Genomic DNA, 15814 nt, shown 5'->3' on the forward strand with positions numbered 1-15814 from the left:
ATTATAAATTTAAAAAATGGAGAGAGATAATAGTTTTTTTTTTTTTTTTTAATTGTAAAATTCAAATGGCAATGTGCAAAAATTAAAAATAAAAATGAAAAAAGAAAGTGAAAAGCCGAAAAGGAATTAGAAGAAAATAAAGATTGGAAAAGGAAGTTTCAAAACAGGGGGGTGTTTTCGTAGTTTCACATTTATGAATTAAAAAAAACAGAAAAATGTAGAATTTGCCAAATTGGAAATTGTCTTCGTTGGGCGGCAGCAGCTTGGTGACTCAGCATCCAATTTCCACGTGGGTTTGTTGTAAAAAATAAGAATCGCTGAATAATCAAAGAAGGTAATTAAGCTTGGAATGTTTGACCCAATTTCTACCATAATACATGACAAATTTTACCGAGATAAAAATTAAAATAAGAGGAGTCAACAAAAAAAAAAACTTCCTTAGTCTCAACCTAGCTGACATGTCTACTCAAAGACAATTAGTAAAACGGTAAAAAAACAATTTTTTTTTCAAAATACAATAAAAGTTACTTACCAAAAGGGGCAAAATAGACTTTTTAAATTTGACTTCGTGGATATCTCTACATGAGAGACGAGAGAGTGAAATGGAAAAAAAATATATTTTTTTAAAATATAAGTGTAACAGGTAAAACTCATCACTAGTACATGTTGTCTGTTCCGACTCCATTTTAGAGTGGACTTACTACTTAGATGCTTTCAGTAGTTATCTACTCCGCACTTGGCTACCCAACGTTTACTGTGGTCACGATAACTAGTACACTAAAGGTGTACTTCTCGGTCCTCTTGTATTAGGGAAAGGTCCTCTCAATGCTTTAACGCCCACACCAGATATGGACCGAACTGTCTTATGACGTTCTGAACCCAACTCACGTACCGCTTTAATGGGCGAACAGCCCAACCCTTGGAACATACTACAGCCTCAGGTGGCGAAGAGCCGACATCAAGGTGTCAAACCTTCTCGTCGATGTGAGCTCTTTGGAGAAAATCAGCCTGTTATCCTTAGAGTAACTTTTATCCGTGGAGCGACGACCCTTCCACTTGTCACCGTCGACTCACTAAAGCCGACTTTCGTCCCAAATCAACAGGTGGGTGTTAAATATATCCGTCATGCTCGCAACTTTAAAACACAACTATTAGATAGATTTTTTCCGTCTTTGTAAAAAATGTTTGGATAGTCTTGACCCTTTCAAGGGGCAAAATGGACCTTTCATAGAGCATCTCAGATCTCTTAGCCACTCTGTGTGCCCACTTTTGGCAACTTCCAAGGCGAATATCCTATATTCATCCTCACCAATCTAACGTTTTATTTATTTATTTTATTTTATTTATTTATTTGGTAGGGTTTTTATTCATCCAACAAAGGTCTGAAGCTTCCATTTGTAATCGCGAGAGATGTGGACGTTGACAGCGAATTTTCAGCACTGTTCGAGCTTCCCCTTTCCTTCCATTTCCACAACCTCGCGTTCTTCGTATTCTCGCGCTCGTCCCAAGCCGACGCTCATTTGTTCTTCCTTACAAACTCAGGTTGAGACTCTTAATGGAACCTTGGACCGGAGGCTCTCTGAGAGAACCGAGATTCGATTTGGGTTGCCCAGTAAAGGTCGCATGGCATCCGACACTCTTGATCTTCTCAAGGTGCTTTCTTCTGCATCCTTTTTGTTTTGTTTTTGCCATTTTTCTTGTGAATTCTTCTCGTTGTTTGACTCTGTTCTTCTCTCTGGCGTGCCAGGACTGTCAATTGTCTGTAAAACAAGTCAATCCTCGGCAGTATGTTGCAAAGATTCCGCAGGTACTTGCTAGTTTTTCACTGCTCTTGACGAAGGCGCTTCGATTTTTTAGCTACCGATTCATGTGAAGAATTCTGCGTATGTTCTTGTTTGTTCTTCTTATTTACGTATTCATTTTGATTTCTAACAGATATCGGGTTTGGAAGTCTGGTTCCAAAGGCCTAAAGACATCGTTCGGAAATTGTTATCTGGAGATCTAGACCTCGGCATTGTGGGATTCGATACAGTGAGCGAATATGGACAAGTGAGTGTCTCAGTATATAACGATATTTGTTTTTGTGGAATGAGAATGAATGTTGTTTTTATGTAATTGCAACCATTATGAAGAACAACTTTTATTTTCTTCGCACAGGGTAGTGAAGATCTTATCATCGTTCATGAGGCCCTTGAATATGGGGATTGCCGATTATCGCTTGCCGTAAGTTCTTCCTCCCTTCATATCATGAACGTTGATTTTGTTATGTCCCGTACATGTTAATTGCTGTATTCTGACAATGTCAACTTATCCTCTCAAACTAGATACCCAAATACGGCATTTTCGAGAACATCAATTCGATCCGGGATCTATCTCAGATGCCCCACTGGACCGAGGAGAAGCCTCTTCGAGTTGCTACTGGCTTTACTCATGTATGATGCTTTGCCTCATTATCCATCACATCACTGCATAAGTTCATTAACGAAAGTGAAAAAAGTGTTTCAGTTTGGAGTTTGAATGAAGTACTAATTGGATAAGTTCTCAATAATGTCCTTTTTCACAGCTTGGCCCCAAATTTTTCAGAGAAAATGGGTTGGAACACGTGAGTTTTTCAACGGCTGATGGAGCATTGGAAGCTGCCCCTGCGGTAATAGTTCTTGCTGAAATGCAGCGTTTTTGTCTTAAATTGGTGGCTGATTTCCACATTATGCATGTCTTCTATGCATTGCATGGTGCTATTGCCAGGGGAATAGTCATTTTTTTGGATGAAGTAACCATTTACTTGATGCATGTTATCATTGTAAACTTTTACTTGAAGCATGTCCTCACTATAACCATTTACTGGAAGTATGTTATTATTGTAGGCCACGTACATACATAGCTTGAGCGAAAACGACTGCAAAAAAGTGCTTTTATAAAAAGCAAGCAATGATAGTATTTGTTTTAGTTGTTCCAAGAATATATATATATATCATGCTCGTCCCAAGTTGCTCACATTTTCCTTATGCAAGATTGTCTTGTTGAATAGGTCTATGTAGGCCAACTTTCAGCTGTCTGGAAGCACAATTAAGGACTAAATGTAACTTCTAAAATGCATTTCAAGCAGGGATCAAAATACATTTTCTATCCATTATCCCATTGTTTTCAGCTAGGACTTTTCAGATCTTTGGTTGAAGATGACATAGTAATCTGGATAACCTTCACCGCTCGGTAGTATTCCTCTATAGTTTTGAACAATGTTTTGCCCTTTGAAATGCAGATGGGGATAGCTGATGCTATTTTGGACCTTGTAAGTAGTGGGACTACTCTGAAAGAAAACAACTTGAAAGAAATTGAAGGTGGAGTGGTTTTGGAAAGCCAGGTCAACTTCTAAATTGGTTTCGTCGTTTAATCTCGTAAAACTGAGTTTCTTTGAGAAGCTTGCCATTAGATAGTTGTTTTAGGTTTATCAGATGCTTTCTTACTACAAATATAGTACTTTTTAGGCTGTTCTTCTTGCCAGCCGAAAGTCCTTGATTCAAAGAAAAGGTGCTCTTGACACAACCCATGAGATTCTTGAAAGACTGGAAGCACATCTTAAGGCTGTCGATCAGTTCGCGGTGAGTTGTTGCAGTGTGACTTGTAATCAATATTCTTCTTCCTTCTGAGCTTCATATTATCTTGCTCTATCTGGCAGGTGACTGCAAATATGAGAGGAAACAGTGAACAAGAAGTTGTGGAGCGCGTTTTAAGTCAAGCATCATTGGCCGGGTTGCAGGTGAAAGCAATTCTTTCGTAACACACCACCCGATCGAAAATGGGGGGAAAAAGAATAAAGCTTTAGAAAGTGAACACACATTCCTATCATCTGTGTATAATTGATATCTTCTTCATACAGGGCCCTACTATAAGTCCAGTTTTCTGCAAACGTGATGGGAAGGTAGTAGCTGATTACTATGCCATTGTCATATGTGTCCCCAAGAAGCTCCTCTACAAGTCGGTTAAGCAACTGAGAGCAGTAAGTCATTAGCTTTTAAGCCCTGAACAACATCTCTTCTTTAATGCATTACGAGACCGTTTCTAGTTTTTCACACGGAACCGATTGTTGCAGATCGGAGGAAGCGGGGTTCTAATATCTCCGTTAACGTACATTTTTGACGAAGAAACTCCGAGATGGAATCAACTTCTCAAAGAACTGGGGCTATAGTGAGTAGAATGGTATATTGAGTGATTGAGTTTGTAGAAGGCATCCTGTTCTTGGCGACCCTAGAAAGAGTACCTTCCACTTCCTCTTCCTCCCATAGATCCACCAAAACTTGCAGTCATTTATGTGTAATCCTGTTTTTGTGTCATTTGCCTGCTCTTAGACGTTTTGCCCTCGCAAATGTGCTGTAGGCTTCTTTGAGGATTGTGTTTTTATTTCATTTTTTAGTTCATATGGGCAATTTTGATATTATGTTCTAGTAGAGGTCAATTTACAAAATGTATTTAGTTTCTGTCTTGAAACATATATCAAATTACAGTGATGCCCTTTCAAAAAAAAAAAATAATAATAAAAATAAAATAAAAAATGGCTTTTTTTCAAAAAAATTATTTAACCTGTTATATATGAGAGATTTAATAAATTGTTATTATATTCCATGTATGTAATTAGAGAAAAAAAAATTATAGGAATTAATACAATATAGGTGAAGGCTTGAATATTTAAATTAGTTCGTTTATGAATTTAGGAGTGGTGTATTGGACCCTTTTGGACTAGGCGGGCCCCTTTTGGACCAATCCAAGAATTGGTTGGTGACCCGAGTAACTCGAATAGAGTTTCAACCGAATCCAACTCTCTATTTTCGGGTTAGACGGGCCGACCAATCCAAAATGGTTGGTGACCCGAGTAACTCAAATAGAGTTTCAACCGAATCCAACCCTCTATTTTCGGGTTAGGTGGGTCCCTTTAGGACCAATCCAAAATTAGTTGATGACCCAACTAACTCGAATAGAGTTTCAATTGAATCCAACTCTCTATTTTCGGGATGGGCTAGGTTGTCAGACATTCTTTTTTATTTCTAATTATTTAAAAAAATCCTCCATATTCATCATACATATTACATTAATAACTAAAATATCATAAAATTCAAATATCAAACATTTACAAGTCAATATCATAAAATTCAAATATCAAACATTTACAAAGTCAAAATGCACCAGTTACAAATATTAAATATTATTAACATTTTTAACAGTAGTGTAGGATTGAGTTGTAACTCTATATTCGGGCTAATCATCTTGACCTAACTAAAAAAAATGTCAACCGAAAAACCGAACCAAATCTTGTTTTTAAAAAATTCAACCTAACCTAATTTTTATGATTTAAGTTTGGTAGTCCGAATTGGTTGTTTTATCGAGTCATACAAACACTCATAACTGTTAGTCTCCGGCTTTAGTGGGTACAATTCAAAAAGTGTAGAGATGTGAGTTGATTTATTAAAAATAATCTTATTCCATTATTAGGGTATCCACTAGGGTAATCTTGCATAATGAATTATTGAATAAAGTTCTTTAAATTTTGTAAATAATATTTTGTACTAATTTAAGATGGGCCCAAATAGGTTCATATTCGGCCCAATCTTCCATTGAAACTCTTTCTCCTCCGAGTCGAGTAGCCGTAAAACCGCGTAAAACCCTACTTTGCTCCTCTGCGTTCTTCCTCACAACTCATTCCGGCGAAGGGAGAAACAATGAAGTTGAATCTTGACGCCGAGAGCTCGCCGCAGGCAACTAGGCCAAAGAAAAAGCATGGTAGAAAGAATAGCCAACTCAAGCCAAGCAAAAGCAAAGTTGAAAAGCAGAACAGTGCCGAATTACATTTAGAACAAGAAGCTCCAACTGCAGATGAGGCTCCATTACAACAACATTTGGATTCTGCTTCACTCTCCGATTCTAAAGAGGTTACTTTTCTTTCGCTGCTCGATGTAGTTTTATGTCCTACTTTTGATTTTTTTAGCTGAAAAATTATTCAGGAATAATCGTTCATGCTATTGCCTTCTAAGTCCGCTAACTGACGATATTAGCTGATTTCTGAATGCTTGACGACGTTCAATCTTCAACTTATTTGGATTTTGACGAAATATTGCATCATTCAAATGTGCACATATCTTCAGTCTGTTGCCTTTAGCTATTCAGTAGAAACCTATGGTTTCAATTATTTAGTTGTTGGATATTTGTGCCGACTGCGTTTTTTGGATTGGTTCCCTGAAATTTTTTTGATTATAGGATGTTTCGGATGATTTTAAAGACCTCAAATTATCAAAAGCTCGGGAAAGTGGATCTGCAGATGAGGTATATTGCAATTACATGTTTGTCTCATGGGAAAAATACAGTAATCTAAACTTCATATGCTCCAGAAGATTGAAATAGATTGATTCATGTGTTCGAATGTTCTAAATTGCCAGTTGTATCTTTAGAGTCCTTGGTCCTTTAGCACACTCTTCTCTCTCTGTCTCACCGAACCTCCCTTTTCAATTTTCATGACTTAGTATTTCTGTTTGGGAAGTCACTGTGTATTACTGGATTTTTTTTGTTGGACCAAATTGTGTTTAATACTATTTAGAGTTGTTGTAGCAGGATCATGTCAATACAGGAAGCCCTGATAATTTAGACCAAGAAAACGAGGATGACAACCCCATTCGTGATCAAGTGGATGAGGAAAGTGATTCGTCTGAGGATGAGGTGCGTGTAAATCCAATAGGCACACAAAAATGATCATAAATTCTTATTTACGTTTACAATATGACTGCATAAAATTTCCTTCTTAAATTTTAATCATATGTAGGTAGCTCCTAGGAACACAATTGGGGATGTTCCCTTGGAATGGTATAGAGATGAGAAGCATATTGGATATGACATATCTGGAAAGAAAATTTTGAAGAAAGAAAGAGAAGACAAATTACAATCATTTTTAGCAAGTGCTGATGACTCAAAAAGTTGGTGAGTTTTCAGTTGTTGAGATCAATTTTTATCTTCCCCCATCACCTTGATATTTATATCTGTGTGAAGACACTTGTCCATAATAACTATCATTTTATGCTTTTGTAATTTAGAGTTGTCTTGAGCTGCCACGGTACTCAATACTGAAACGTCCTTTTGCTTTTGTTTCAAACATGTGATGCATGAAATGTTCCTTCTCCTATAATGTATATGACTAGAAGTGTACTAGCCAATTACACACATCTTGAACAATGTTAGCACAATTGTCTCAATGACAATATTTGTCTTAGTGAAACTTGGTGGATATTGATATGTTAGGTAAGTGGCCACTTCTCACTTAGTCAATGAAGTGAAGGATTTATTGCCTCTTCATGCCTTATATTCTATAGATGAGGTATTTAGGCCTCTTTGTCCCACAAGGTTCAGCAGTAGAAGCATTATTAGTTCTCAAAGAGGATGGAGCTACTTAGATGAGATTTAATGCGGTTGAGGAAGTAATTGAGAAAGCCAAAAATCCTATTTGTATTTTGATTTTGAATATTTATATCAATCTTGATAAGCCTTATTACCAGAATTCACAACTCACTCTTACATTCCCAACTGTATAGAATATATGCATTCAGTAGCGTCTTCTCATTCCCATTTGAGGCGTTCTTTGTGACTTTTTGAGTCTTAACTTGTCATATCCATTAGGCGCAAGTTATATGATGAATATAATGATGAGGTAATAGAGTTGTCAAAGGAAGAAGTCAAGCAACTACGGAGATTGCTCAAAGGAAAGGCTCCACATGCTGACTTTGATCCATATGCGGTCGGTAGTTGTGCAATTTTTTTAGCTTAAATGTTATTTGACAACCCATTCCTTGCAATGAGATGCTTTTCCTAACATGTATATATCTTTTTCCATTTTCCAACTACAGCCTTATGTTGATTGGTTTAAATGGGACGATGCCAAGCACCCACTGTCAAATGCACCTGAACCAAAGAGGCGTTTTATCCGTTCAAAATGGGAAGCTAAAAAGGTATTGCTTTCAAATTTTGTCCAAGGTGAAATGGCGTGATGTGTTTTAACACTTTGGTCTTTAGAAAATTTTTCTAATGAATAAGAAATGTTTTCCCATCGACCATAATTATATACCAATGTGTTTACCTGTGATTCGTTTTTATATCTACTCTCGTACACACTTCCATATTTCTCGATCAAGGCCTTGTTTCTCATAAAAACATACCTGCTATCATATACTAGTCCATGTTTTGTGCTCTACATTTTCTGATTTTGGTAAATTCTGTAGGTTGTTCAATTAGTTCGGGCAATTAGAAATGGACATATTAAGTTTGACAAGCCCAAAGAAGAGCAGCGTTTTTACCATTTGTGGGGTGATGATTCTAGCTCCACCGAGAAGACCGCACATTTGTCTTACATTCCTGCACCAAAACCAAAGTTTCCAGGTATTATTTTATCTGTCTTCTAGATTTTTAGGTGTTTACCACTTTTATCTGGCATATCTGCTAAGTGTCTTAGTTTTTGACAGGTCATGATGAGTCATATAATCCTTCATTGGAATATATCCCCACTCAAGAAGAAATAAACTCATATCAGTTAATGTATGATGAAGATCGACCGAAGTTTATTCCTAGAAGGTGATAAAGCTTTGTCTATTGTCAATAGCTAATTGTATTATGCCTAATATATTTATCATCTGCCTATCTACTTTGTTTTGTTGTGCATCCATTGGTTTATGTTATATCTGTTCTGGTCAGGTTTACATCCATGAGAAGTGTACCTGCCTACGACAATGCTCTGAAGGATGCATTTGAACGTTGTTTGGATCTATACTTGTGCCCTCGTGTTCGGAAGAAGCGTGTAAGTAAAACAAGACCAAGAACCTTTGCTGTTTTATTTTTTTTAAAAATAAACCCTACTATTGTTTCCTAGGTCTTACATCAGATTTAAGCTCTTTTGATGTTATTCTATTACTCAATAACTATACAAGTACATTGATTTTTCCTTCTTCTCATAACTTTCATGTTTCAGATTAATATTGATCCCGAGTCTTTGAAGCCTAAGCTGCCAAGCAGGAAAGATCTTAGACCTTATCCGACTACATGCTATCTTGAATTTAGAGGTCATAAGGATGCTGTCATGTCCATTTCAACTGAAGCCAACGGCCAATGGATTGCTTCAGGTAAGAATAACAAATTTAAATTCACGTGACCAAAAGAATGGTTTGGACTTGGGTCCTAATTTCTGCTATTGTGTGTGAAGGTTCATTGGATGGAACTGTTCGGATATGGGAAGTTGAAACAGGCAGATGTCTCAAAGTATGGGAGCTTGAGGAGGCTGTGAAGTATGTAGCCTGGAATCCCTTGCCCGAGCTTCCAATATTAGCTGCTGCCGTGTAAGCCTAATGATACCATCATTTTCAAGATATTTAAACTATGGTATAACATAGTTTAAATTCAAGATATCATTTTCGTTAATTTACTGGTTAACATTCTGCAGGGGTGTAGATGTACTGCTTTTAAACACTGGCTTTGGGGATGGAGAGGTTCAAGCGAAAGTTAAGGAACTTCTCCACATTGATGCACTTCCTGCAACGGATAATTCTGGTAGTATGCAATAGTGATTTATCTCAGTGCCATAGTCGGTTTGAGTGTTGTCCTAATCTGTGATGATTCTATGCATAGATAAGACGCCAATTGCAACCTGGCTTCAAGATGACAAGGTCGAGGGGATTAGATTGAGGCATTTTAAGGTGCTTTCTGTTCATCTTCTCCCTCTAATGTTATGGATCTTTCTAAATGAGGAATGTGACTGGAGTGTCCTGTGTTTCATGTGGTTTGCAGACTGTATCTTCAGTTGAATGGCATCGCAAAGGAGATTACCTTTCAACAGTTATGCCAGCTGATATCCTATTCAACTTTTTTTTGAAGTGTTGCCATTTTTTTTAACTTGGATATAATTGACTTTTGAGTTATATGTGTCCGTATATCTAATCTGTGGTGAAGCCTTGGTATTTGTAAAATTTTTCTATGCATTTGTAAATCGTGTCCTGTTGTCTAAACCTGTAGCTTTGGTGAATAGCATCTGTTTGCTGACGTAAGTCAACTTGACACCATTTTGTCTTGCCTTTACTTTGTCCGAGATGTTTTTTCACGTCCATGATTCTAAGCTTGTAAGAAAAATTTCCTCTGGTTAGGTTGAGTGTTGCTTATAAGGTACCTGCTCCTTGACATAAATAAGACATTAAACAATTAGTCTTGCGGTTACTCGCCTAAAAGGAAGTCAGTTTGGGCTTTTGGGAGTTCTAACTATCTTGATTTTTATTTTGTTGTTTTAGGGCCTTTTTGCTTTTCTCTTTGGTTGTGTACATGCTTCTGTTGGGGATGCTTTTCTACTTTTTTATGCCTTTTATCGCTTCATGTATGTTTCATTCTTGTAGAAATTTTGTTTATAATTAAAGAAATGTTATGAAATTTGCAAATAGGACCTTTTTGTGTCTGATATTTTCTTGTTCGATGCGTGAAGTGGTAACAATTATAATTTGTTTATTTAAGAGAGGACTGTTTTCCTTGACCTGTCTTACGTGAATCAAGAGGAGTTGTTATTCACCAGCTCTCTAGAAAGCTAACACAAAAAATTCCATTCAAGTTGCATGGGCTTCCTGTTTCATCCATTTTTCATCCCACTCGATCCATCTTCTTTGTATCAACGAAGAAGAATGTTCGTGTTTATGATCTATTGAAGCAAAAGCTCGTGAAAAAGCTGGAAACTGGACTTCGTGAAGTTTCTTCTATTGCTGTGCATCCAGCTGGTACATTAAAGATTAAGCCTCACTAGTTACTACATTGTATAATTCTTGGAAAAGCTCACCGTGACGTTTTTATGTAGGTGATAATGTTATCGTGGGGAGCAGAGAAGGAAAAGTATGTTGGTTTGATATGGACCTTTCATCTCAGCCTTACAAAATTCTCAGGTATTTTGCCCACAGCGCTGCCCTTTTTATTCTTTGCTGGATATAGAATGAATATCTTGGGGAACGTTTTGACTTTTGATTATTTGAATGTAAAAAAAAATGTTCACATGGAGGGATTAGTTGGTAGGAGGGGACTCTTTTTCCCCTGCTATCTATAGTAGTCGAAAATCTCTAACGTTTCTTTTGGAATATTTGTGCAGCTGCCATCCAAAAGATGTCACAAATGTTGCCTTCCATCGATCATATCCGTTGTTTGCATCGTGCTCCGATGATTGCACTGCATATGTTTTCCATGGGATGGTTTACTCGGATCTTACACAGAATCCCCTTATTAGACCGTTGGAAATACTAAGAGGACACAAAACCACCAATGGAAGAGGTGAGTGAGTCGATTAAATTCTTTCGACTCGATCGATCGTCATATCTAGGTGTCTCTTATGTATGTGCATGTAGATGGGATCTCCTTGCAATCTTATTCTAGAAACTGATATTATCACATTGCTTGTGGTGTCTCAAATGGCAGGAGTAATGGACTGCAAATTTCACCCAAGGCAGCCATGGTTGTTTACTGCTGGTGCGGATTCAGTGATCAAACTGTACTGCCACTGAGAAGATCAAAGGAAACTTGGTATCTGGGAATTGCTGTTTTGCTCGGATCATATGAAGGTCAAAGAATTCAATTTTGTCTCTTTTTCAATCTAATCTTAATCTTTTATCAATTCAGGGATTGTTGTTATACATAAATAGAAGCTAGTCCAGTCATTGTAATCCACATTTAAAAGAAATGAGATTTTACTGTTTTTTTCTTCTTATTTGTGCCCTCTCTTGGAAAGAAAGAACGTTAATGAGGCTGCTGCCATTATATACACACATTCTACGAGATCCTATTATTATTACGAACTGAATAATGAATAACGAAACACAAATCTCTCATTACAATTGGTATATATAACCCCGTCAGGCCAAGATCACGATCACAATCACAATGCCTATTTGAGATCTGAATCGACAACCCAAAAAAGAATGGTAGCTTGAGCATGCCATCAAGCCAAGTTAGGTTCTTGACATCTCCAACACTGACATTTTCAACCTCAATGCCTATTTGAGATTTGAATCGACAACCTAAAAAGGAATGGTAGCTCGAGCATGCCACCAAGCCAAATTAGGGTCTCGACATCTCCAACACTGACATTTCCAACCTCAATGTCTATTTGAGATCTGAATCGACAACCTCAAAAGGAATGGTAGCTCGAGCATGCCACCAAACCAAGTTAGGGTCTCGACATCTCCAACATTTCTAACCTCAATGCCTATTCGAGATTTGAATCGACAACTTAAAAAGGAATGGTAGCTCGAGCATGCCACCAAGCCAAGTTAGGGTCTCGATATCTCCTCTACTGACATTTCCAACCTATTATATTAGATAGTCCACCTCTACAACTTATCTGTGCTCAGCTTGATATCACTTCATACTCAGGAGTATGAAAAGTTGAGTGTATTGAACAAAGCACCAAATTAGGTCTATTCTTGGGTCTAAAGTATTCACAATTTAAGGATTATATACATAAAAACACAAGCCAGTCCACTCGTTGTAATCCATATTGTAAAGAAATGAGATTTACAATTTTTTCAGATTATTTGTGCCCTTATGAAAGCAAATTGTACGGAATAATCTAAAAAATTGTTCATGAGGCTACATTTTACATAAATACAGCGCCAATAACACAATCAGGATACCTCGAGGCAACCATGATACACAAATTCGACGAGTTTCTATTCTTATGTGACGAATTGAATAATGAAGAACTATTCACATCTCCTCGTATTCTGTAGATTCATTATGACAAAAGTTGAACTGCGGCTATGGATGGTATCTTCTCTCGCAATTTTTGTGTAACAGCCACACGCACTGTCATGACCCCAGCTGCTGGCCCTGTGATCCGAACTTTAACTATTGGCTCCTCGATACCCACGAGTTCGAGAGATCCTCCCGCTGCCCCGACAAGATAAGGTCTTATCTCTTCCAGTACCTAAGAAAGGGGCAAAAAGAAAACTCAGCTTCTGAATTCGGAGTCTAAATTGACCTTATGGCATTCACTGGAAAAATAAGCAATAATAACATTCAATCATAATTGTACAAACAAGAGCGAGTCTTTCTTTCCAATATTTCATTAAGGTTGGAAGAGGCATTGGAATCTCCATCAAGATTGAATAGATAATAATAACGATGGAATTACAACCCATCCAAGTGACAAGGAATACCAACCAACTCGGATGGATGCAAGGATGAGACGGGCTAGGAAATATATCACATGACAAGGAGTAATAAGTATTTCAGAGATAGCCTACCAGTACGATTCGATTATACAGCCCCTTGGGTTTCATATGATGACAGGCAAATTCAAGCGTTGTGTTGCATTACTATCAGGTTCATTGTCTACAAATGCTGCAAGCTTAACCAAGCTGGTCGCAGTTTTGGACCAATACCATGTAGAGTAGCACCCGGATTAAAAAATCGGACACACGGGCCTTGGATGCACTTAATTGATATTTCTATGAAGAACGAAATGAAGATGTAATCATGCCATATGCTTTCTTGGCAGTCCTTATCCGAATAAGGATGATTTCGAAAACCCATTCGTTCCTTCGGTCACAGAGAAATGAGAAATGGAAGGCTGAAGTACCAAAAAAAAAAACTACGGAGACAGAGGCATGACCTACTAAATGGGTAATATCTTATCAAAAAACGAAGCCAATCTGAAGTATTGTCGAAGTTGAATAAAAAGAATGCTAGCTTAATCCTACCCTTAATTTCAAAATAATCACATATATCAAAGAATGCTAGCTTAATCCTACCCTTAATTTCTCAATAATCACATACATCATAGAATGCTAGCTTAATCCTACCCTTAATTTCTCAATAATCACATACATCAAAGAATGCTAGCTTAATCCTACCCTTAATTTCTCAATAATCACATACATCAAAGAATGCTAGCTTAATCCTACCCTTACTTTCTCAATAATCACATACATCAAAGAATGCTAGCTTAATCCTACCCTTAATTTCACAATAATCACATATATCAAAGAACCTGTTTGAGCTATACCATTGTGCTTCTTCCTCCCAAAAAATGTTCAAATACCTTGAAGGGTCCATTATAAGCCGTCTATAGGTCAGAGATTACAAGTGGGTTGTTGCAAGGCAAAAATACGATTCAGAAACCAATTTTAAGTTGCATCTAAATCATAGAATGAATACGCCTGATGGAGAGTGAACATTGATTTACCTTCTCTATATTGTCCTCGTTGAGCTCCAATCCAGTTTCCTCATCTGCTATTGGTTCCACAGCAACTATTTCAGGGATCTTCTCCATCAAACGCCGTTCAATTCCCATCTTCATAGTCGTAACAGAACTCGGACATGAGCCACATGCTCCTTGTAGCTTCAACCGTACAACATTTCCGTCTATTTCATGTAATGCCACATTACCACCATCCGCAATAAGATATGGTCGAACCTCATCCAGCACACTTTCAACATTTTCTGCAGTCAGCGGCAATTCCAGTGCCGAATTGGAAGTTGCGACGGCTCTAATAACTGAAAACAGAAAATTTTGAATCATACGACAAAGATTGGCAATCTCAGGAGAAAAAGGATTGGGCAGGGGCTTCGTTCTAAGATCTACGATAACCAATCGCATATCTACCCTAAGAGCGAGCAATTTACCAAATAAAAACATCCGATAGATTCAACAACCAGGACTTAATGCGAATCCAACACAATTCAATAGGAGGAATGAAGAAATAGTACCTGGCGTGCGTGAGTTAATTCGAAGGGAACGACATGATCTCCGGCAAAGAGGACTGCGCTGTCTTGAAGGCGAAACATGGCGGACGAAGAAGGAGGAGATCTACAAGATATTCCAGATCTGAACTTGTCAATTTGGTTAGGAGGAACAGAAAACGAAGGAGTAAAAGAGGGAAAGGAAAGGGACCTCGAAGGCGCGAGAAGAAGAAGAAGAAGAAGGAGGAGATTGAAGGGTTTGCGGGGCTCTGTGATAAGGGGAGGAATTCAACACCATGGGCTGCATACTGAATTCAATCGCTGTTCCTCCTTCGTCTTCGTCCGACAAAGGATATGAATGAGAGATTCGATGGAGCGATTCAGAAACTTAGAAGCCCCAGCTGCCTCCTTCACCACTAAAACTTCTTTAATTATTATTAAATTAAATTAATAAAAAAAAAATACCTGTAAATTTTATATTTCATTATTAAAAAAAATATTTTTTAAAATTTTCAAATTTTTTAACAAAATATTCAACTTTTAATAGTTTAAACTTTAAAATTTTATTAATATCCTTTAAATTTTTTTAAAAAGTTAAAAAATATTTTTACCGTTAATATTATATTTAAAAAATACCCATAAAATTTAGTATTAGCATTAACCCTCCAAATCTTTTATAAAATTTTTTTAAAAAATTATTATAATCAATATACGAACATATATACTTTTAAAAATTCATGAATTGGTACTAATAATTTGATAAAAGGCATTTTAAATTTTTTTAAATAAATTTAAATATATTTTTAAAAATTTTAAAAAACTTTAAATATATTAATGAAATTTTTGAAAGCTCGAATATTTTTTAAACAAAATATTAACGATTTCTATTCGGTATATTTTCAAACTTTTTCTCGAAGATTTAAGAATATTTTTTTTTGAAACATTAATTAATTTAGTCTTATTATTATTATTATGCTTGATTTTTAATAAATCTCCCAACGGTCATTTTTTTTTCTGAGGGTAAATAATTCTTTTGTTTGACTTTATAATACAAATAATATAAATTTTTATATTATAAATAGCTTTCTCC

The 15814-nt window shown here is 36.7% G+C and overlaps 3 protein-coding genes across 5 annotated transcripts; 2 read left to right on the forward strand and 1 right to left on the reverse strand.

Annotated features, from left to right (window-relative positions):
• The first annotated feature begins 1351 nt into the window (after positions 1-1351).
• LOC111458191 (ATP phosphoribosyltransferase 2, chloroplastic-like) lies at positions 1352-4442 on the forward strand. The gene is made up of 11 exons (XM_023100697.1): positions 1352-1653; positions 1748-1807; positions 1936-2049; positions 2158-2223; positions 2325-2432; positions 2564-2647; positions 3260-3361; positions 3486-3599; positions 3677-3757; positions 3878-3997; positions 4091-4442. The coding sequence occupies exons 1-11, from the start codon at positions 1411-1413 to the stop codon at positions 4184-4186; spliced, it is 1188 nt and encodes a 395-aa protein (XP_022956465.1). The 5' UTR covers positions 1352-1410; the 3' UTR covers positions 4187-4442.
• A 1187-nt stretch (positions 4443-5629) lies between these two features.
• On the forward strand, positions 5630-11749 carry LOC111458654 (ribosome biogenesis protein BOP1 homolog). 2 transcript variants are annotated; one of them, XM_023101418.1, is made up of 18 exons: positions 5630-5921; positions 6247-6312; positions 6598-6702; positions 6806-6960; positions 7654-7771; positions 7881-7982; positions 8253-8409; positions 8493-8601; positions 8722-8824; positions 8996-9146; positions 9227-9359; positions 9464-9570; positions 9649-9716; positions 9808-9868; positions 10548-10775; positions 10853-10937; positions 11138-11316; positions 11461-11749. In XM_023101418.1, the coding sequence occupies exons 1-18, from the start codon at positions 5712-5714 to the stop codon at positions 11544-11546; spliced, it is 2223 nt and encodes a 740-aa protein (XP_022957186.1). In that variant the 5' UTR covers positions 5630-5711; the 3' UTR covers positions 11547-11749. The 2 variants fall into 2 exon arrangements, with proteins under 2 accessions (XP_022957186.1, XP_022957185.1); XM_023101417.1 differs by having other exon boundaries at positions 5631-5921; positions 6595-6702.
• Positions 11750-12476: 727 nt separating this feature from the next.
• Positions 12477-15139, reverse strand: LOC111458860 (nifU-like protein 2, chloroplastic). Of its 2 annotated transcripts, XR_002713195.1 has the most exons (5): positions 14936-15139; positions 14752-14851; positions 14228-14538; positions 13287-14107; positions 12877-12967 (listed from the first exon to the last, which is right to left on the reverse strand). XR_002713195.1 is itself a non-coding variant. In XM_023101703.1 (4 exons), exons 1-4 carry the CDS (start codon positions 15029-15031, stop codon positions 12776-12778), a joined length of 699 nt encoding a protein of 232 aa, XP_022957471.1. In that variant the 5' UTR covers positions 15032-15139; the 3' UTR covers positions 12477-12775. The 2 variants fall into 2 exon arrangements, 1 of the variants encoding a protein (XP_022957471.1); XM_023101703.1 differs by lacking the exon at positions 13287-14107 and having other exon boundaries at positions 12477-12967.
• Between the last annotated feature and the right edge of the window lie 675 nt (positions 15140-15814).

This window comes from Cucurbita moschata, unplaced genomic scaffold (genome assembly GCF_002738365.1).
Source record: "Cucurbita moschata cultivar Rifu unplaced genomic scaffold, Cmos_1.0 Cmo_Scf00021, whole genome shotgun sequence".
NCBI classification, from domain to species: domain Eukaryota; kingdom Viridiplantae; phylum Streptophyta; class Magnoliopsida; order Cucurbitales; family Cucurbitaceae; genus Cucurbita; species Cucurbita moschata.

Bases quoted from the DNA above. Each gene is read 5' to 3' on its own strand.
- LOC111458860 (XM_023101703.1), bottom strand. From the start codon at position 15,031: ATGCAGCCCATGGTGTTGAATTCCTCCCCTTATCACAGAGCCCCGCAA. The intron at 14,539-14,751 runs GTACTATTTCTT...TTCTGTTTTCAG, and splicing joins AATTAACTCACGCACGCCAG to TTATTAGAGCCGTCGCAACT. The intron at 12,968-14,227 runs GTAAATCAATGT...CCCCTTTCTTAG, and splicing joins ACGAGGACAATATAGAGAAG to GTACTGGAAGAGATAAGACC.
- LOC111458654 (XM_023101417.1), top strand. From the start codon at position 5,712: ATGAAGTTGAATCTTGACGCCGAGAGCTCGCCGCAGGCAACTAGGCCA. The intron at 8,602-8,721 runs GTGATAAAGCTT...TGTTCTGGTCAG, and splicing joins CCGAAGTTTATTCCTAGAAG to GTTTACATCCATGAGAAGTG. The intron at 9,360-9,463 runs GTAAGCCTAATG...AACATTCTGCAG, and splicing joins CCAATATTAGCTGCTGCCGT to GGGTGTAGATGTACTGCTTT.
- LOC111458191 (XM_023100697.1), top strand. From the start codon at position 1,411: ATGTGGACGTTGACAGCGAATTTTCAGCACTGTTCGAGCTTCCCCTTT. The intron at 1,808-1,935 runs GTACTTGCTAGT...GATTTCTAACAG, and splicing joins ATGTTGCAAAGATTCCGCAG to ATATCGGGTTTGGAAGTCTG. The intron at 3,600-3,676 runs GTGAGTTGTTGC...TCTATCTGGCAG, and splicing joins AGGCTGTCGATCAGTTCGCG to GTGACTGCAAATATGAGAGG.